Source organism: Gopherus flavomarginatus, chromosome 11 (assembly GCF_025201925.1).
Source record: "Gopherus flavomarginatus isolate rGopFla2 chromosome 11, rGopFla2.mat.asm, whole genome shotgun sequence".
Lineage (NCBI taxonomy): Eukaryota > Metazoa > Chordata > Testudines > Testudinidae > Gopherus > Gopherus flavomarginatus.
Genome location: NC_066627.1, coordinates 46,749,735 through 46,772,214, shown reverse-complemented (window position 1 = coordinate 46,772,214; position 22,480 = coordinate 46,749,735). Strand labels below are relative to the sequence as shown.

Sequence of the window (22,480 nt, the reverse complement as noted above, 5' to 3'; positions counted from 1 at the left end):
CTCCACGACCTCACGGCTGGGAGAGGCAGCTGCTCTCTCAGCCCGGTTGCTGGCAGAGACGGCGGAGGGGGCTGCCCAGTCCCTGGATGCGGCTGAAGGCAGTTGGACCCGGAGATGGTAGCGGGCAGATCCCAGTGAATCAGCCCGGCTCCTTGGTCTGGTGCGTTCGGCTCCAAGCGGCTGGAGGGACCCGCTGGGCTCGGGGAGAATGGGATGCTGCACCGGGCGCTGTACCTTGATTTTCCTCTGCACTTTACAGCTGGTGAGTAGCCGGCTCTTTCCTCGCGTCTCTTCCTCACGCCGAGACAATTAGCCGGGTTCTAGCCACCCCAGTGGGGAACCCCCATTCGCACCCCCCCACACGCACCCCTTATCCTCCAGGAGGGTGGCTGATCCAGAGAAACTTTTGCACACAGCTCCAGTCCAAGTTGGTCCGGGAGCCGAATCGACACGAGTTGGCACCGATTCTCTACACCCACAGGCGTAGGGAGTGTATGGAGGGGGGGAGATTGTTGTGTCTGTCTGCGCCGGATCAACCCTGCTTCTCAAACAGAAGGGGAGAAGCAACGCATTTTGATTGAGCGATCAGGCACAAACCCGGGATGGGGGGCAGCCATCAGGCTCAGAACAAAAGATCCCCGGGAAGGGGATCTAACTCCGCTCCCAAACTGCATTGTTAAGAATTAGGGAGTCCCCCAATTTTGGTGGGTTGATTGAAAATTGAAGTCCCACGCAGCTGCTTTCGTAATAATCGTTTATTAGAATGATTCATTTTATTACAGAATTGGGTCCCTTTTAACTTCCAGCCTTTTGATTTATATTTGGAAAGGGGTGGGGGGAGTCGGGATGTAATCCTGAATTGCCAGTTAATTTTCTCTCTTGGGGTGGCTTCATTATTTTATTTGTTTATTTAAAGGGGCACCTTTAAAAAAAGTCTTGAACTTGCAAAGTCACCCTCCTTTAAAAAAAAATAATTAAACCTGATGTTAAAAGTCGAGGATTCTCGTAACGATCATCATCAACAACAGCAAAAAGTTCAAAAGTGCTGAAATAATCAAGAAATCAAAGAGGCCAAAGGTACTAATACAAAAGGCTGCAATGAAAGATTAATGTAATATGCACTTCTTCACTTATTCTATGTTCATGCATATTTAAAACTACTTATTTAGAACATTCTCCTCATTAATTGCACAAGTATATATGATCAGAAGCAAACTCCTTTAACGTCTGAAATACTGGTTTTCATACAGCGTGGCTTTCTATCACTTCTGCATACATGTCAATGCTGAACTGTGATAAACAAAGGTCTGGTTGTTTTATGATTGTGCATCTAGCTTGTATCTGGAGGTTCCCCTTGTCAATTGCTAATAGGCTGCAGGGTTTCTCTTGCCTTAAAAAGGAAATGTCATTCCTTTATTTAATTGTGAAGCGTGTTTTTTCTAACTTTGTTTTATTTTGGAGCATAATCTCTAAATCTTGTTGAGGAAAGGAGCCAGTTGATTTTAAACTCCATAGTAAATTGGTGCCACTGAGTACTCTAGCTAAAACTGTGTTTTGGAATTGTTTACTGTAACAGTAATTTATTTTCCCTGAAGGGACAGTTCTGTGGAAGAAAGAATCTCTCATTTAGCAGAAACTAGTTTTTAAAACCTACACCACTAGTCTAAAATTTGGGTGTGGAGAGCAAAGTTTAGGCCGTTCACTGTGACTAGCCTAACGAAGAGATGTAAGATTTGACTTGTGGATACATAAAATAAGGAATGAGGTTCTGTTGTTTGCATGAAGCATATTACTAGACATGTTTTATGCATGATGATGATAATGATAGTAGCGAGTATTTAGTCTTTTAGTATATGTGTTCTTTCCTGTAATTTTTCACCCATACTGTACAGAAGAAAGAGACTGTAACCATGTTAACATTTGAATAAATTAGTGTTTGAACAACGAATTGTCTCTTCAATCCAGCAGTGTATTGGCCTGCTTTTAAAAAAACTGCTGGTGCTGCTCTTATTTTTGACAAGGGTGCGAGTTTTCTGGTATCCAGGATACTGGAACAAAGAACCCCGAACATTTTTTTTCCTTAGGATCCTCCTCCTTGAAGAAAAGAATCAGCTTCTTTGCCCATTCTTAAGCAAGTTTGGATGCTTCTGTCTTGGTGATTTCCCATGGCACTTGCCTTGGTAAATTGGTAGAGATGAAAAATGTAAAGCATGGGGAGGGAATTCCTGAAGCTCTGTCCTGATGAGAGTGTGATCATAAGCTATTGGCGAAACTCCCAGTAAGTTACTGGGGGAAGCTGTTAGACCTTTTTCCAACTCTCCTTGTGTGTAAATTGTCACGTCATTTATTCAACAATATAGCTAAGTGGGCTGCAATCGAATGAGATACTGTATGTAATGGAATCAATTAATACAAAAACCAGCAGCAATCAGACCATCATCATTAATAAATTATAAAGATGTGAACTTTCTTTGATCGTTGCATGTCTCTGTTCATTTCACTTGCTATTTTGATCTCTCTATATTCTTCCCTTAGTATTTCCAGACACTGTGCTTCCCACAACAAAACTCCTGGCGTGAAATCTTGGCTCTACTGAAGTCAATGAGATTTTTGCCATTGACATCAGTGGGGTAAGAATTTGACCCCTGGTACTTTAAACCTTAATTGCATGCTTTTATACTACTTTGTTTGGAAACAGCACATTCAACTATATATTTCTCTAGTGCAATAACTGACTTTATTGGGAGTTTTTATAAATAATAAATGCAAGAAAAGCAAGAGTTCAATTTGCAATGGCTTGTGGAGGTCCTATTGTGCCTTATGTGCAAGTAGTTGGATAACTGCCAGTTGTGCGTGGAAGTGTTCACAGATTCTGAAATGTTCACAAATTATAGCCCAAATGTTTGCCTGAAAAAATAAAATATCCAAGTATATTAATCGTTGTTTGTTGTTCTCCTGATTAAAAATGTTTATCATCCGACTGGATAGCAGAAGCAAAAAATATGAATTAGGTGATCAGCTACACCACATGAATGCCAAATAAGATCACCAGCAATGCACGAGCTGCAAACTCTTTGTCTGAACTATATAGAGCAAGCTAATGAATATGTTTGAAGAGAATCAGGATTGAGTCTCAGCTGATTCGCTGATCAGAAAGAGGTTACATTTGTAATGAATAATTTGACCAACTCTAGTCTTAAACTGTCGTCCACCTGAACATTCCAAATTAAGGTTTTGCTCCTTCGGGGCTCTGTGCTGGTGAGCATAGTGAATGAAAGGACTCTTCTGGTGCTCTTCTTCCTTGCCACCCCTATGCATGCAGCAGGGCAAAGTAGCACCACTGGTCATAATCCAGCGTGGCCTTCAATGGAACTTAAGCACAAGCTTAACATTAAGCACATGGTTACGTGTGTTGCTAAATCAGGCCCATAATGCATAGAAGAGTATTGTATGAAGTGGGCTCAGCTAACATGCAGCCTGCCTCCCACATTCCTAAGGGGGAACCCATATTCAGTAGGTTGATGGCTAGCTACTAATACACCTACCCAGTAATACCTTTCAGAAGTGGTGTGCTGAGTCTTCATTTATTTACTCTAATTTAAGGTTTCGTGTGCCAGTAATACATTTTAACATTGTTAGAAGGTCTCTTTCTATGTCTATAATATATAACTAAACTATTGTTGTATGTAAAGTAAACAAGGTTTTTAAAATGTATAAGAAGCTTCATTTAAAATTAAATTAAAATGCAGAGCCTCCCGGACTGGTGGCCAGACCCGGGCAGTGTGAGTGCCACTGAAAATCAGCTCCCGTGCTGCCTTCGTCTCACGTGCCATAGGTTGCCTACCCTTGCTGTAATACATTTCTGCTCTGGAGAGAGAGCATAGTTACTCCCACAGCACGGTGTCCCAGACCTGCCCGCAGAAAATCACAAGGCAGTATCTTTGGTCCCCATCATTGTGCTTGTCAACGGAGGGTTTGGTTCTAGGACTGGCAATCTGGCCTTTTAATTCACACTTTAAGGGCCCAGTAGTGTGAATTAAGGATGGATGGACACAACTGTTTTTATTGTCTCACTTTAATTCAGAAACTAATGTTACCTGAATGGACTCCGCCTCCCTCCCCCCCATGAATCTTTGTTGAAATAAGAACTTTAGGAAAAGCTTAAGCAAAACCTGAACAAGTTGTATCTTTTCCCAGTGAGGGAATGGTACCTGGACTCCATCCCTGTGAACTGTGTTAGAGAAATGTTCAGTATAGAAATTAATGATACAAAAGATTTCTAGTGGAGGTTTTCACAACCTATGTGGAATACTGCAGTGTGTATCACTAGGGAGCATCCACCAGGACCCCCAAAACATTGTAGGATTGGTGGGTCCCCACAGGAAACCATGGACAGTTGCTAGGTTCCAGATAGGAAAAATATTAGTAACTGGTGAATCCAGTCCTTCCTCCCTGCCAGTAAGCAGATTGTTCACAATAGTATATTTCTTCGAGTAATGAGTGATTGTGAGTGCTGAAGGCACCATCTGAATTTATTTCAACCAGACCAGGCATGGAAAAATTCCCTCCCTCCCCATAATCCATCCCAACAAATCAAGTAATTGTTGTTTAAATTCAGTCCATGGGTTGGGAGTATGGATGCCAAGCGTAAACCTGGAGGCAATTTTACAAATACATTTAGAACCCCTTCTTCTCAGAGGCTCTAGATGGAAAAAATGACAAACATTTCCCATTAACAGTGAGAGAGGAGCCCACAGAGAATTGCTACTCACAGAAACAAACCAAAAGTAACTATATCCATGTATTTATTTCTTCTTTCTGTCTCTCCATCCCCCCTCCTTTCTCTGACAATGTCTTTTTAATTTCTTACAGCAGTGGGTGATCAGTTCTGGAAACTATCTGAAACCAGTATAGATCCTTCTCTAGCAACCTCTAATGACTAACATGGCCGTATCAGCTTGATCTAGCAGAAAGTTGATAAACTAAAACACTGGAAAAATTTTAAAAAGGTACATTGGCCTTTGGGATTGCACAGGATATAAATCAGAACAGAATATGGCCAAAAAATGAACAAACATATGAAATATTTAAACTTTATACAATTTATAAACTTCCCACTCCATTTCCTACATTAAAGGCAGCAACAGACCTGGATGCTGATTTTAGATCTACCCACTCTCGATCTCCAACACAGGCAAAATTTGTATTCACATACAGGTCCCAACTTTGCAGCTGGCTCTTGGCCTCTCTTTATATATTGAGCTGAACCAAGCAGCCCAAAACTTTGGGGAAGTTCACACCGGCCTGTCACCTGTAATTCATATGCTCCTTGGGGCAGGAACTTTCTCTCTGATACCCTACAGTTCCAAGCACACTGTCTGCCCTGAATAGCAATCAAGTACCAGACTCTGCCAGGCCTCTACATGAGTGAGGGTTAGGAGAGAGGGTATGAGGAGCCTTCCCCTGCACTTTGCATAGCCTGGCTAAGAGCCAAACGGAAGTACATTCCCTGAACTTTTGGAAGTAGAGGGATTGCTCCCTTGCTATTCTCTGGGAGTGCCTAGCATGCCAAAGTTTTGTGGGAGAAGGAGGAAGGGACATTTTCACTTTAGCCCTCCCACACCAACCAGCCCATGGAGCAGAGACAGCACTGCTGGGAGAGTTAGATATATCCCCTGAAGAGGTACTGTCTGTTCCCTGAGGCTCCCCCAGGTGGTATCATAGATACATAGGTGTGTAGGACTGGAATGGATGATTTCACACAGTCACTAATGCTGTGCTGTGCCTCACTGGCAAATTTGAACCCAGAGTAGTTAAAACAAAAGCAGGTGCCCATTTCAGGAGTGTGCCCATTGCTTATCATACTGATCAGAATCATCTCATTGTTACCATGTGCTCCCCCATATTTTATCACCTTCACCTGTTGAATCTCATCTTATACTTAGATTGTAAATGCTTCAAAGCAGGGTCTGTCTTCTTGTTATGTTTGTACAGCTCCTAGCACAGTGGGGCCCTGGTCCCCATCTGTGGTCCTGAAGCACTGCCACAAATTATACAATAAGTATAACAGCCACATTAAACAGAAACTGTTTCTTGAGTACGAGTGCCAGACAAAGTAAAGTTAAGGCTGTGACAATAATGGGCTTGGTGTAAAAATTTCCACTGAAACTGGTCTTTGGTGGAAAACGGAGGTTTTGACTAAATGAACGTTATCATGGAAAGTGTCTGCTTTCCATGGACAATTTTGAGTTTTCATCCAAATCCCAAAAACGTTTTGGCTGAAAATGTTCCAGATTTGGTTGGTTTGCATTTTGACAAAAAGTCAAAATTTTGTGTGGAGAAAAGCACAGTTCTCCAAGCCGTTCTCGTCAGTAATGTTTCGGACAGGGAGTTCCACTGCAGTGTAGGAGAGCAGCACAAGAGTAGTGTTTCTTGTGCAATATTTGGTATTTCGAAAGTGCTTGCATCCAGAGTTCACATTGCTGAGACAATCCAGATTCATACTTCCCACTGCAGCAGTAGCTTGCCAGTGACTCCCAGAAATCCTATGCTTTTGTGTTGTCTAAACCAACCCATTCCGAGGTTTCAGACCCTGAATGGAATCTGAGAAGGTCCAAAATAAAAACAATTCCCTCTACACTTCAACCTCATTTTCTTAAAGTGTTTTTGCACAAGCTTGGTCTGGTTCTTTTGTGATCTTCTTGTACATTTTAAATGGGTTGGAAGCACAAATAATTCACAGCGGAAATTCTTCTCTGACTTCTGCCGCTGTGCTGATGGACATGACATTGTGATGTGGTTTATACTATATTCTGGGGTTGTGTGTAATTGGATTGTACTGTAATTTTTCTAACTACATTTCATCCCACATAATTAGGGGCCAACCAAATTCATGACCATAAAATGCATCACGGACTGTGAAATCTGGTCTCCCCCCATGAAGTCTGGTCTTCTGTGTGCTTTTACCCTATACTATACAGATTTCATGGGGGAGACCAGTGTTTCTCAAACGGGGTGTCCTGACCCAAAAGGGAGTTTCAGGGTGGTCACAAGGTTATTTTGAGGGGGGCTCATGGTATTTCCACCCTTACTTCTGCACTGCCTTCAGAGCTGGGCGCCCAGTCAACAACCGCCACTCTCCAGCTGCCCAGCTCTGAAGGCAGCGCCCTGCCAGCAACAGTGCAGATGTAAGGGTGGCAATGCCTTACCATACCACCCTTACTTCTGCGCTGCTGCAGCTGGTGGCTCTGCCCTCAGGGATGGGCTCCTGGCCAGCAGCCGCCGCTTTCCAGCTGCCCAGCTCTGAAGGCAGAGCCGCTGCCACCAGCAGCAGCACAGAACTAAGGGTAGCAGTACCGCTACCCCCCTACAATAACCTTGCACCCCCCAGCTCGTTTTTTTGGGTTAGGACACCTACAATGACAACACTGTGAAATTTCAGATTTAAATAGCTGCAATCAGGAAATTTATGATTTTTAAAAACCTATGACCATGAAATTGACCAAAATGGACCATGAATTTGGTAGGACCCTACACATAATCCAACCAGTCGTGACAGATTTATAGCTAAATCAAGAACTTCATTTGGGACTCTGTATATCATGTGATTAAATCCACCGGTGGTATATAGTATGGTTAGCCTTGCTGCACTCAGTGTAAAAAAGCCCAAGCTGGCCAAACAGAACAAGATCCTCTTCAGACGCAAAACAACTTCTTTTTCCTGCTGCTGTCACTCTAGGGCCTTGTCTGATTTCTTTAAATTTTACTTTGGCACTGGGATGAGATCACTGGAGATGCAACTTCATGGGCATTTCCTTTATCACCATATTCCCTGCACTTTCCAGCTGCCCCTTGTTTAGGTTTTCCTGATCATATCACCTCTGGGCTCGACCTTTCATCTCTCCCTTCTCTCCGTACATTTGAGCCTTTCTGACACAGCTCTGCCCACAGACTGGGGCTTGCCATTCTTTGCACTGGGCTTGTTTCTGCAACCCTTACTCACACTGAGTAGTAATTACTCAAACAAATAATCTCAATGAACTTAACAGGATTATGCCCATAAGTAGTTTGACACTCAGTGTAAGGGCTGCAAAACTGGGTCAGTTATAAGTAAAAGATAAAAAGAACCTCACCTGAGTTTTGGCATATAAAGAAATTAAGGTTATTTGGGGCCTGGATCCACCCAAAACTTTGGGGCCCCCAGGCTGACTTTTCCACAGTGGCTCTCATTTTTCCTCCCACCTCTGAGGCCCTGCTGATAAAATCCATCCCACCTCAGGTATCTGGCTGGCAACTGTCACAGCCTACTGCTCTGCTTCCCACTTCTTTCTTCTGATGAGCCGCTACACCTCCAAGGCACAGATTTTATAGATTTTGCCTCTTAATCCAGCCCTAATGCTGGCTTTTATTTATAAACTGTCCTGCCCCCGTCCCCGAGAGGGAGAGAATAAAAAGACAAGGTCTAGTCAGTGGTGCATAGGATGCAAACAGGCTGTGCCTTGCACCTCTCCATTTTATCATGTGACCTCTTTCCCATGCTCTGTCCGGTTACCTCATATGCTATGCTGTGTTCTTCATAACTCTTGAGCTTGATTAACTGCTACATGGGCAGGTGATGTGAATACAACAGCACAAGGTGATCCTGGAGGGGAAAATAGCGGGTCCCAGTGGCAGCAGCTATCAGGCTTCCATTTCTGCTTACAACGTACGGAAAAGATGAGTCCAAATAACAAAGATGAGAAGCCTCTCTAGCTGCACTGGAGAGAACGTTATTATGTAGGTCCGGAATTGTGAAATGTTTCTGTCAGGAGTGGAGCGACCCCGGCATTCTTCATTCTCTTTCCCACCCCTCCATCCTGAAATGTATCATACCAGCTTGAGGTGTAGCTCATCTCTACAGATCTGTGCTCTGCATTGTGGTTTACTTTCTTTTATTTTCCATAAGAAAGGACAAGGGTCCGTTGCTATCCCAGGGTTCGGCCCCTTTCCTCTTTGCTGTGTCTGGGCGCTGGCTCAGATGGAACGCCACTGGAAATGGGGCGGTCAGCTCAAGAGAACATCCATTGTAGCCCAGTGACATCTCACAAGCGAGTTGAGGTAGTTCCAGTGTATGTTACATAAGGAGACGAGGTACATTTTCACTGGTATGTAAAAGGCAGCATTTCCAAGCACCTGCTGCAAGGGACTGTCAAACAGGAGATCTTGGAAGGATAAACTAGAGAGCAAAAAGCCTGATTCCCATTTCTGCTACACCAGGGTAAATCTGGAGTAACTCCACTGCAGTAGGGATAGTCTAAGGTGTTGTTCATGACCTATCAACTCCTAAATGTCATGGGACATACCTATTCCCCACTGATGTATCACTGCAGTTGTGATCAATGAAATTTGTTCTGCCTTCTTATAAAAGAGAAGGTGGGGTCAGGGCATTACCTGCAGGGGGGCCTCAATCTCTGGAACTTGTTGCTGCTTATCACATGGTCCAAAACAGCCCAAACAGGATGACTAGTGCTGATTGAAAATGTTCTGTCTAAATGTTTTTTGATAGAACACTGGGTTATCGACAAAATGAAAATTTCCACAGAAATAGAGTGACCATATGTCCTGTTTTGACCAGGACAGTCCCTTTTTTAAGACCTGTTCCAGACGTCCCTACTTTTTGACAAAAACTGCCATTTGTCCCATTTGCTCTTGCCAACGGATCAGTTAGCAAAATCAAACAAACAAATGCCCAGTTTACAAAAAACGCTGGGTGCATACCCCTAGAGGGGTGCAGAGGAACATTGGAGGGGGATGGTGACGCAAGGTGCCAGACAGTGGGGCTCTGGGGTCAGCCCCAACCCCAGCTGGCACAGAGTTCAGCCCCAGCCATGAGCAGCACGGGGCTCAGGGGGGCACTCAGACCCAGCAGGGGCTCAGGCACTCAGCCAGCCCTAGCTGTGGTTGGCACAGGGCTCAGGCATTCAGGCCAAGTTGTGGGGCGGGGTGGCTCTGACACGCCCTGTGTGGGGTGCTGGTAGTGTGTGGCTTGGACGAGCCCCGAAGTCCTGATTTTACTTTAGGAAATATGGTCACCTACACAGAAAGTGCCTGCTTTCCTCAAAAAATTTCTTATTTTTTCTGTCTGAAACCAAGCAACATTTCTGGCAAAAAAACAAAGGTTTGTCAGTATTCAGCAGCGCTTGTCCAAAACTGGTTGTCAAAACCTGCAATATTTCAGTTTTCTTTTTTTAATTAAAAGTTTAAAAATTTCACTAATTTTTTGACAAAAATGAAAAATGTTTTGGTGTTTGTCAAAATTTTCTATGAGAAATATCCCCCCCCTTTCCATGCAGCTGTATTGCTAACCTTTAAGGCACTCTGCAAACCATTAATCTGATGGAGTTTTGCAGGAAGATTGAGGGTATTTTTCTGAGGTGGAGAAAAGAAGGGAGGAATGATCTGTTTCATTGCTTTGGTTAATCAGTTATCTGTATAGGAGTATTGAATGCTTTTTGGACATTTTTTTATTATTTAAATCTAAAAAAATAAAAATAAAATCAAAACCAATTTATGCAGTATCTCTAGTCTGAAGCATTCAAAAGTAATTAATCAAGCCCCCCCCCAATCATGGAATTGGCTTAAAAATAATGAGATTTTAAAAATAATGAATTTGGGGTTGAGATTTATTTGGCCTTCTGGTTCTTGAGCATTTAGTGTTCACATTTTCAAGCTTTTCTTTGCAACCAAGAATCTTACTCTAAAACAAAAAACCAGAAACAAAAAAAGGTGAGATTCTCTGTGGATAACATGACTCCCAGAATTGGGGCTTTCGGAGAAACAGCAGATTTTGTGAAATCCATGATAAATCCATAAAAGCAGGCAGCACTGTTTCTCTGGATTTTCAATGGGACAGCTGCAATCAGAACTTGACCCTAAATGTCTATGCAAACTGATAGAGAACAGAAGTTTTATGTCAATTGCACTCTGAGTTTTACATATTTTAATTTGTCTCTTTAAGGGGGAAATCTAATAACAAAGGATCATATCCTCACATGGTGTAAATCAGCATAACTCCACTGACTTCAATTATGCTGATTTATACCAGCTGAGGAACTGGTCCAAACCATGTTTTCCAAGCAGTACTTTTGGCCTCATTTATGAAAGGGCATAATTGTCATTTCCCTGGTGTCTGTGGCTTGCTGTCAGTACAGCTGCTTCGGTGTCAGGATGCTAGACATAAGTATGTTGGTTAGCAGAGAAACCGATGCCCCAGATTTTCATTATGTGCTGAGGACTCAATGAAGAAATGAAGACAGCAGCTTTTAATGATCCCTCGTCTATCACTTCCACTTCTCCCGCATGGTATTTGGGTGAATCCAAGTTGAGTCATTTATGCATCAATTTCACTGCCCCCTTTCTTCTGAAATTATGATATATAAAATGGCTTAGTGAAAATATAATGTGAGAATCAAGGCACTAGCTTGCCTCAGTCACCTGCTCATAGAAGGCAAACAATTGGCACCGTTGAGCCAGCTTCCTTTGCCACCTTTCAGTGACCAGCCGACTCAGCAGGAAAATGTACCAGCTGTTCTCAGATCCTTCTCAGAGCAGGAGCTTGACTAATAACGTTTTTTGCTTTCTCCCTCATCCCCCCCGCCCCAGGAATACATTCTGTTCCCAAATACTTGGAACTAATTGAAACCTGAACAGTTGGCATACTTTCTGCGCTGGTGGGGAGAGGAGACGCGCTCCACCTAGGTCCAGATTTTCTGAAAAATTGGGAGCACAGTTCTGTGGCTAACTTCTGCTGGGAGTGATCCACTGAGACATGCAACAGGACTTGTGCATACAGACACCTGACTTGCATGCATGATTGTGCACCTAGGGACAAATCCTCAGCCCCAGGCTACTCCCCTTTGTGCCGCTCCAATAGAACAAAGGAGATTTAGAGATTTCCCAACGGCTGCTGGGGATTCCCCTGACATAAGAGTATCTCCTGGTGGCCCACTTTACACTGCCTGTTCCCCCAGAAACTCCAAATAGGGGGCTCTGGTGCCCAGGGGTGTAACAATGCAGGACTCAGTCCTGCAGCACCTCCTGCTGGTCTCTCAGGGAATTAGCTTCCAGCCTCCACAGCACCGTTTCTGCCAGTGTTTCACTACCACTGGGCCCCCATGTCTCTCCCAGACCTTGGTGCCCCTATTCACTGGGGTGCTGTCCCCTGACAGTAACCCCAGTCTCTGAGTCTCCCCCTTCCAGAGGAACCCCCGACCTCACCTCAGTATATGGCTACTGCCCAGTCCCCATCTACTGGGGCAGACTGCAGTATATAAGCCACTCATCACCGGCAAGGGGGCTTTGAACCTCCTGCCTCTGCCTACCCTTGGGCTGCCACCTGCAACCTCAGTACCTATTTGGCCTTAGACTAGGCCAGCAGCCTGGGGGGCTTCCCAACCGGAGCTCCCCAGCTTCTTTAGCCTTCCCCCAGCCCTGCTCCACCTCAGGTACCATGGTGCCCTCCCTCTCCAAAGGTGAGAGAGAGGGTGTCTGTCTGCTCCTAGCCCACTGCCCTCTTATGAGGGCCAGCTGGGCCCGTGGCCGCAGCTGAAGCTGCTTCTCCAATCAGCCTGGACTGCTTGCCTCCAGCCACAGCCCTCTCCTGGGCTGTTCTAAGCCCTTTATGACAGGAGCCGGTGACCACCTTACTACAGGGGGTCAAGGAAAGGGCTGTGATTTGGTACTTTTGGGCTACTGAAAGGGTCCAATTCCAGCTGACATAAGCCATGATTACCAACAGTGCCATCAGTTTTAACTGTTTCTCTGTGATATGGACACCTCTCTCACCCCAGTTCCTGATAAAAGTAATTTTGCTTTGGCTTTTACGTGTCCTCTGTCAGATAGTAATGACTTTGGGATGTCACTCACTTGCAGAAGATCAGAGCTGGTGCCCTTGAGGTGAAAGGCTCTGTACTTCATTGCCAATCCCATGTGCCAGACCTGGGCCATACAGATAAATGATGTAAGGACTCAGCGTTACTGAGGAGAGTTTGGGTAAACTTCCCATAAGGAGCAAAATATACTCAGTAAAAAGGGATCTTGGTACTTAAATGAATATGTAGCTAATAGTGAATGTACAGTAAGCCTTCTATAGGCACATGACATCACAAAGTCTTTACTATCTAACAGATGATACATAAAAGCCAAAGTAAAATTTGAAAAAAGACTCAACATTTTTTGTTTGAATATTAACATTAGTAGTGGCCCTGGAGACTGAAAGTCCTCTGTTTATCCATAGAACAGAGCAACTATTCTTGCAGTGTTTCTATTAGGGACTGGAAAGAGAGCTTCCAGATCTCTGCCCAACTTTGCAGACTCAGCACATCTCAGTAGATTGAATGTGCATATGAACTCTTGGATGGTTATCCAAACCAAACACAATTCCAAACTTTTTGGGATTTTCCTATAGTTACAAATATACTCTTTAGGCAATTGGTCCCATGTGTGAAGTTAAGAACTGGTGCACATGTGCAGTATGTCTGCTAAGTACATACAGTAAACTGCATTTTGTGACATGATAGGAGGAAAGAAAATACACCCAATTATAGTTTGTACATATAAAATTACTGTAGAAATCTGATTATCCTAATTTCTTAGAAATGCTAAATATGCTCAGATAACTGGGAGTCTGGATAATCAGACTGGGGGATTATTATAACCTAGTCCCAGATTTGGACCTTAGCATCCAAAATATGGGGGTTAGCATGAAAACCTCCAAGCTTAGTTACCAGCTTGGACCTGGTAAAGCTTCCACCACCCAAAAAATTAGAGTGTTTTGGGGCACTCTGGTCCCCCCAAAAACCTTCCCTGGGGACCCCAAGACCCAAATCCCTTGAGTCTCACAACAAAGGGAAATAAACCTTTTCCCTTTCCCCTTCCAGGTGTTCCTGGAGAGAGACACAGAAGCAAACTCCGTGAATCTAAACAGAGGGATTCCACCCTCTTTATTTCCAGTCCTGGAAACACAAGCACTTCCCTCTTCACCCAGAGGGAATGCAAAGTCAGGCTAGTAAATCTAACACACACAGATTTTCTCCTGACTTCTTCCTCCCACCAGTTCCCTGGTGAGCTGCAGACTCAATTCCCTGGAGTTCCCCACTAAAGAAAAACTCCAACAGGTCTTAAAAGAAAGCTTTATATAAAAAGAAAGAAAATACATAAAAATGGTCTCTCTGTATCAAGGTGACAAATACAGGGTCACTTGCTTAAAAGAATATTGAATAAACAGCCTTATTCAAAAAGAATACAATTCAAAGCACTCCAGCAACTATATCCATGTAAATACAAAAAGAAAAACAATAGAAACCTTACTGCCTTACTATATTGTACTTACAACTTGGAAACAGAAGATTAGAAAGCAGGAAACAGAAATCACTTCTCATAGCCGAGAGAGTGCAGGCAGAAGACCCAAGAACAAAGGACCCACACACAAACTTCCCTCCACCCAGATCCGAAAAAGTCCCGTTTCCTGATTGGTCCTCTGGTCAGGTGTTTCAGATCACTTCTTTCCAGGTGAAAGAGACGTTAACCCTTAGCTATCTGTTTATGACAGGGATATGCTGGCAGTTCACTAGAAAGGAAGGTTCAGATACTGGGAGTACATATAACTGAGGTTTTACTGTATGTATTTTATTTACATTATCTGCATTTAAGCATGCAGAGGAGAGTGAAAATTGGGGACCGGAGACACAGATAATGGGATTATGATGCTTAAAACAGACACTGTGAAATTAACTAAGGGATTTCCCATTCCATCTTTCCCCTGCCTCCACCTCATTCCTCGTTGTTAAGAAGGAAACATGTTTAAAGAAAGCCAGTGTCTGACTTGCTGGGAGGACAACTAGTAACTGCCTGCCCAGAATGTCCTTTCAGACACTCGCTTGCTACTATGTATAGTGATTGAGTGGATGCTGACAAATAATACAGTTTGCTCAATTAGGATCCAAGACCCCAACTAGCCATTTATTAAAACACCCCCTTCTCCTCCAACATGCAGCATGAAAGGATGTGTAGCTGATCGGAGCATTGAATAGCTGGTTTGCTTATTCCCTAGACTGCAGGTCAGTGTAATTTTATTTACCGCTGCATTAGGACTGGATGATACTAGAATGGCAGGGCAGGGATGGGTGGGCAGAGCTGTCCAGCCATGCTGGAGCAACATGTTCTGATTCATTGAACGTGCCTAACTGGTTTATAGCAGGATTTCTTTCTTCTGAAAGGCCAGTCCTGTTGACATAAATGACGGCGTTGCAGATATTCAGCACCTCTTCAGTGGGCCTCCATTCTATTTCATTTTGCTGCACTGCTAAACCCAAGTGAACCCCCACGTTTCCCTTCACCCTCAGCTACAGTAGTCAGTAGCTATTTCATCTAACATTACAGTTAACACATGATCATTATACACTTGAATGTTTCATGATTTGGGGAACATCTCTGCCCTGTAAACCCTGAATGCAATTCATCCATGGCAAAAAAAAAAACAGTGCAGTTCCTATTGGCGCCAAAAGGAGTCCTGACCACTTATGCCAAGGCTGAATTTGACTTTCTTTCTACATTTCTCTTCTGTCAGGCTTCTAAAGGCTAAAACCATTTGCCCTTTACTCTAGGTGGCCTCCTGTTATGCTGCTAACACACAATTTGCCACACATACCTGCATTTTCTGTTTTCTGTTATTTAACCTTCAGGATTTGACCCAGGAGAAAATGTTAAATTTCAGCAGCTCCCAAACAGGGCATGTTGTGCCTCTTGGATTTCTGTTTCACGTGGCAGGTTTGATGGCAGGGGATAACAGATCATGTTCTGTGCAAATACAGACAATTGTAAGCACTTTGGGGCAGGGACCACCTATTTACGCTGTATTTGTACAGCACCTAGTGCCACAGAGAACCAGCCAACAAATTATTCCAAGTGAATGAGAGAAAATGAGGTCTTTGCCCCTGTGTCACTGTAGCAGGCTTGAGTAACTAGCCCTTTCCCCCTAGAATGGGTTTTCATGCTGCTTCCCTCCACCAGAGCAAATGGATTGGGTGTAATGATGACCCTGTTGCCCTGTGTACTCTTATTGGGCTTCTCTCCTTCAAGAGAAATTCTGTTTGTTGGATAGAGCAGCTGCTCTGCTGCATAAAAGTCTAATCAGTGGTACCTGTGCTGAGGTCACAGTCTTCTTAGCACTCAGTGGGTTGGATGCTTTAGCACTACTGCCCTAGCAATCACTATCCCATCCTCCCTGCAGCTGTCATTAAGCTGCGGTAGAACTATGGGCCTCTTTTCTGCAGTAACTCATGAGTCTACAGTTTGGTCAGTAATTGCTGCTGCTCTGTTAGCAGATATTCTTTCACAGCCTGTCTATCCTCCCATTGTGCTGAAAGTGATGGGTTTCTCACACACTTGGAGTCTGAGGAAAGGTGACAGTCAGTTTTTTTCTTTTAAACTTACTGTGAGCCAAACAGACCAAAGCCTCTTGCCTTTTAAGATATTCAGGAGTGAGTCTGTATGTGATTTGCAAATATGCATGGCAGCTAATTGCTCACAACACAGGGCAACGCATGAGCCTGTGGGCTTCAGCTCAAAAACAAGAGTTTGTGGGGTCAGTTTTAAACAGCACAAACTGAGAAATTAGATGTGGGAAGTTACATGAGCCCAAAGACTTTCAGAGCTGCCAACAAAATAGCTTAAAACTGAGGTGTGTGTGGTAGCCAGAGAATAGGTAGGGTGGTATAAAGCCCTCTGCACCACTTCAAACTATAAAGACTGCATCTCCCACCAGCTGACTAATGGTGCTTTGTTTTATTTCTTGGATGACCGTGCATGTTACAACTGCTGTGAATTATGCTCCTGCTACCTATACAGGTATGTAATAAAAGATCTGCAATCCTATGCACTGGGATGGACTGGATACTTGAGTGAATCATTTCATAAACTATGAATTTCTGAAGAGGCTTATGGTGGCAGCAGGTGGGAAGGCAAGGGAATTTGTCTGCAGATTGCTTAGCCATAGAATGCTTTCCTGGCATAAGAAGTAACCCTCAGTTTCATTTGTGCTAGGTTCTTTCATGAGGGGTGACCACAGCCATGTAAGCGGGGCCTCCCAACCTATGCATCAGGGCAATGCCCTACAGATATAAGCCAATCTAGATGGAATTCATTTTTGATGGTCAAATGCTAACTATATTTTCCTTATAAAAAGGGGAGGAAATCCTGTTCTGGGGGATTTGATAGATCATGTGGTTGGTAAAGGGATAAAGATCCTTTCCATGCTACAGCAGGTCATCACTTAAACTGTAACTGGCCAAAAATTATGACCTGATTGGATTTAAGTGGGGAAGATGAGAAAAGGTGATGAGTAGGGCCTATCACCATTAAGGAATTTCACAGTAATACAAGCAGCTGAGCGACATGCATGCACCAGCTCAAAGCGAGAGCTGCCTTCAGAGTGTTACTGGATTAAACTGCTCTGGAGTAAGAAGTTGATGTAGCTGGCCTCAATCTAGTTCTGAGAAGACAGATGTCTGCACGTTAGAAACCCACCTCCACTGGGGCAAGCTTGTTGAAAAGTTGGGAATAGAGAGAGGCCAAGGCTGGAATAACTGTGGAAACTGAGTTATCTCCTCACTCCTAGAAGTGAGCTTTATGGGCTAGCGAGGAGCTATGTTGGCAGTGCTCTGTGGAGGAAGCTATTGTAACCCATGCAAAATGTGGCTTTTTGTCTCCCTCTAGAGGCTGGGCCAGTTATAAAGGGTTTATGGGTCTGCGAAGTCCTTTGAACTAATAGATCAGGTCCTGCTTTTGCTGGTTCCTGTGTTTAGCTCCAGAAGTCCTGGTTTCAATCCCTGCAGATGACCTATCCCAGCTCACCGTTAGGTTTGCTCTGCTGTTGCTTATGCTGGGCATGTTCTGTGCACAGAGAATTAAAGTCTCCAGAGTGATGTGGTGGGACCTTTTCACAAGCCATTACATTTTAAAAAAAGAGAGAAATTCAGTTCTGCTCTTGCATAAAACATGAGCCATAGAGGAACTGCCAGTTGGTGCGGGAGGAGGAGAAATAGAGGGGACACCATCTCACCCATAAAGTGAATATAAACATTAAGTGAAAGTTGTAGAGAAGGAGGGGCCTGATTATTGTGGGACATGCACGGAAACATAACAGGAGAGTCATTTGGTTGGAGGCCAAAAAATATATATACGATAAAACACTAGACTAGACTGTAGAGGGGCCACTGGAAATAAAAACAAATTGGGTAGCGCTGCAGAAAAGAAAAATTATGTTCATAAGATAAACAATGCTTGAGCGACACTGTATAAATAGTTACATATAATGGCACTACTGTGTGTCTCGGCTTCTCTAATTGGAAGGCTGAACAACATCCAATGGAAACTCTGAGTTGCAATTTTTTTACCTATAATAAGTCAGATTTTTTTTCATTTTTATTTTCCCCCTCCCATCACCCCTATTTATCACTGAGTGAAAAAAATCCCCCTCTACCCTATTAAATTGAGTTGTAGGGATGGGAGCAGAATGGATCTTTTCCATTGCAAACACATCATGTCAGGATCTGCAACATAAGAAGAATGAGTAGCCAAAATGAATGAAGAACTTGCCACTTGCTCTTATTTTATGTTGAAGCTTATCTCCTTGACAGACAGTGTTGTGAAGGCCAATACTATATTGGGGTTCAAAGGGGAGCTAAATAGATTCATGGAAGATATGTCCATCAGTGGCTATTAGCCAGGATGGGCAGGGATGGTGTCCTTAGCGTCTGTTTGCCAGAAGCTGGGATTGGGTGACAGGGCTTGGATCACTTGATGATAACCTGTTCTGTTCATTCCCTCTGAAGCACCTGGCATTGGCCACTGTTGGAAGACAGGATACTGGGCTGGATGGACCATTGGTTTGACCCAGTATGGCTGTTCTTATGTTCTAAGGCTCATATGCAGGTTTTGAACATGGGACTTTCATCCCCAAAGCACAAGCCTTTACTGCTTAATAAAGTAACAACTCTAGTAGCTCACAGCAGTTAGTAGGCTGTTCTCCTCTGTGGATAGCCATAGCTTGTTATACTTTACAAACATTACGTAAAATCCTATAAAAAACATACAGGCTGAATTTCAACCCTAGCTGTGTGTCTAAACTTACTATGGTACATTTATATATTTAATTTATTTCTGCAGGTAATAGTATCTGTATTTTTTTGTTTTTATTAATTATTTAAAACAAAACCAACATTAGGTAGAACACCCCGTGTTCTGCTGGAATGCTTCATCAGGAGGAAAATCAATGAACCAGTCAGGACCTCCAAAGTTACGGAAAGCTTCCTGGGACGGCGCTCCTTATAAGAGTGTTTCATAACATTTAGGAATCCTGAACAGTGAATTGCTGGTGAGAATTCAGAGATCATAATTCAGAATCAGTTGTACAGCTTTGTTCTCTCTCCAGCTCCTTAGAAATACAAAACTGGCTTTGTGCCCCAAATTGATCTGAAAACCTAAAAATCCTGAGTTTTATAAATATTGGTTCAAAAAATAGAGATCCAGAGGGAATGGAAGGAGAGTTAGATTTGTTACCTGTCATTAGTTAAGTAATTAATCAATCATTCAACTACATTGGATTTTCTTCCCTCAGTGCAATCAGGCGATGAAAATCAATAGTGATTGATTAATTTTGTAGTCACTATAGATGGGAAGTTGTTTGTGGGCATACTGGGACTGGACTGTAGTTATTGGAAAACCCTGGGAACATGCTGACAGTTGCCATTTTTAACAAAATATTTGTTTGCCTTCTTGACCTCCTCTAAAACTTTTCCTTGTTGAATGAACTTTCTTGCATCTAAACATTGGATCTTCTGTTTTCTCCCCAAATAGCTCCTTAAATCCTGTCCCTGTTAGTCAATGGAAGTTTTACCATTGACTTGAGTGGAGCCAGGATTTTACCCCATTGATTTTAAATGTCGATAGATAGGGATAAAGCATTTCCCTGGTTCCTAGAAAGTTGGGATTTCTGTTAAGTATCCATGGGCAAATACATCATATGAGTTAGACCCCCCCAAGGGTGATTAGCAACATCAGAATGTAAAAAAGCTGTACTGGGTTAGACAAATGGTCCATCTGGCTTAGTATTCTGTCTCCATCAGTGGCTAGCGTCCGATGCTTCAGAGAGAATGAATAGAAGAGGTCAATTATTGAGTGATCCATCCCCTGTTATCCACTCCCAGCTTCTGGCAGTTGGAGATTTTAGGACACCCAGAACACAGGGTTGCATCCCCGACCATCTTTGCTAATAGCCATGAATGGACCTATCTGTCATGAACTTATCTAATTCTTTTTTTGAACCCAGATATACTTTTGGCCTTCACAACATCCACCGGCAATGAGTTCCACAGGCTGATTATGCATTGTGGGAAGAAGTAATTCCTTATGTTTGTTTTAAGCCTGCTGTCTATTAATTTCATTGGGTGACCCCAGTTCTTGTGTTTATGTGAATGGGTAAATAGCACTTTTTAAGTCACTTTCTCCATACCGTTCATGATTTTATAGATGTCTATCATATCCTTCCTTAATTGTCCCTTTTCTAAGAAGAACAGTCCCAGTCTTTTAAATCTCTCCTAATATGGAAGCTGTTCCATACTCCTAAATCATTTTTGTTGCCCTTCTTTGTATTTTTTCCAATTCTAATATTTTAATTCTTTTTCCAATTTTTTGTGATGAGGCAACCAGAACTGCATGCACTATTCAAGGTGTGGGTGTATCATGGATTTATATAGTGGCATTATATATTGCCACTATATAAATCCAAGATATTCTATCTTACTATCTACCCTTTTCCTAATGGTTCTTGATGCTTTTTTGACTGCTGCTGGACATTGTACAGAGGTTTTCAGAGAGCTATCCATGATGGCTCCAAGTTCTCTTTTTTGAGTTGTACCAGCTAATTTAGACCCCATCATTTTGTATGCATAGTTGGGATTATGTTTTCCAATGTGCCTTACTTTGAAATTATCAGCATTGAAGTTCATCTGTCATTTTGTTGCCCAGTCACCCAGTTTTGTGAAATCCCTTTATAACTCTTCACAGTCACTTTGGACTTAACTATCTTGAGTAATTTTGTATGGTCTGCAAACTTTGCCTCTTCACTGTTTACCTTCTTTTCCAGATCATTTATGAATATGTGGAACAGAACTGGTCCCAGTACAGGTCCTTGGGGGACCCCGTTATATATCTCGCTCCACTGTGAAAATTGATAGTTTATTCCTACCCTATGTTTCTTATCTTTTAACCAGTTACTGATCCGTGAGAGGACCTTCCCTTTTATCCCATGACAGCTTACTTTTGTTTAGGAGTCTATGGTGTGGGACCTTGTCAAAAACAGGTGACAATAATGTTATTTCTTGATGCAAATTCAATCAAGATCTGTGCTCCCGCATCTCCTGGAACTTCATCTCTACTTTGGGGGTTTGATGTTTGGCTGTCCATGAGAAATTATTTCACCCAAATCCCAGGAACACCTGGTAAGGAATGCAGATTTGATTCACCTGCTCACAACCTCACTGCTGCATTCTCCAGTTCTTAATCTTATATTTCCCTTCACATGAAAGGGCTACAACTGGAAGCTTAATAAACAGCTGGAAACTCAGTTCAGAATAGATGAGTTACCAGAGCAGGAGTGTTCAGGTTTATACATAAAATCTTACCTAGGGGATCTTCTTTTCCACATCCCTTAGCAATAAATAGACTGTTTTCAGCTCACTTAGAAGCCTGAGATTTTCTAACAGTTCAGATACAAACTGGCCACCTGAATTCTTTGCATTCATAAGGGACACTGTCAGTGTAAAATGACATTAAATTGTGACTGTTCAATATTAACTGTAGGCTCTAGATTGAAGGTCACATTTTCAGCAGGACTTTGAAATTTGTGCACACAAAATCATAATGTGTACTTATTCACAGGCACAGAAATGGAAATTACCTAAGCCAGTGAGATAGAAACACAGTTACCTGATCTGCATATGCAAATACATGTTTTGTATAGGTAAAGAGGTGCACACTCACATTTTACAGGAGAAGAAGTCAGACCTTTTAAAAATGATTCATATGCATCTTGCATTAATGTGTTTGTATTTTATTTAAGTAAACTTGGAAAGGCAAATTTCTCACTGTTAATTACTAAATAGGATGTTACTTTAGCCGTGGTAGACACCACATCTCAAGGTGTAATATATACTTAGCATTTATACTACGTTAGTACCTAGTGACCCCAACTGAATAGATTGTCCACTGCCTATATTCTGCATTCATGATATGTGACTATACTTCTCACTGGAGCTGATGCCAAAATGTCTGAGGATAGAATTTTTAGACACATCTCCAGGTGCAGATGGAATCAACTTGAAATAGTGTGTAAATGTTCACATCCTGGAACATGCAGTGCAGACAATCTGCTTTAAATGGAAGC

The 22,480-nt window shown here is 42.8% G+C and overlaps 1 protein-coding gene across 7 annotated transcripts in view; it reads left to right on the top strand.

Moving 5' to 3' along the window:
• Positions 1 to 22,480, top strand: part of NKAIN4 (sodium/potassium transporting ATPase interacting 4) — a 123,855-nt gene continuing 101,375 nt past the window's right edge. For all 7 annotated transcript variants that reach the window (XM_050918709.1, XM_050918708.1, XM_050918707.1 and 4 more), the window contains exon 1: positions 1 to 262. In XM_050918709.1, coding sequence (XP_050774666.1) covers positions 209 to 262 — 54 coding nt within the window. In that variant the 5' untranslated portion in view covers positions 1 to 208. The remainder of the gene's footprint in view (positions 263 to 22,480) is intronic.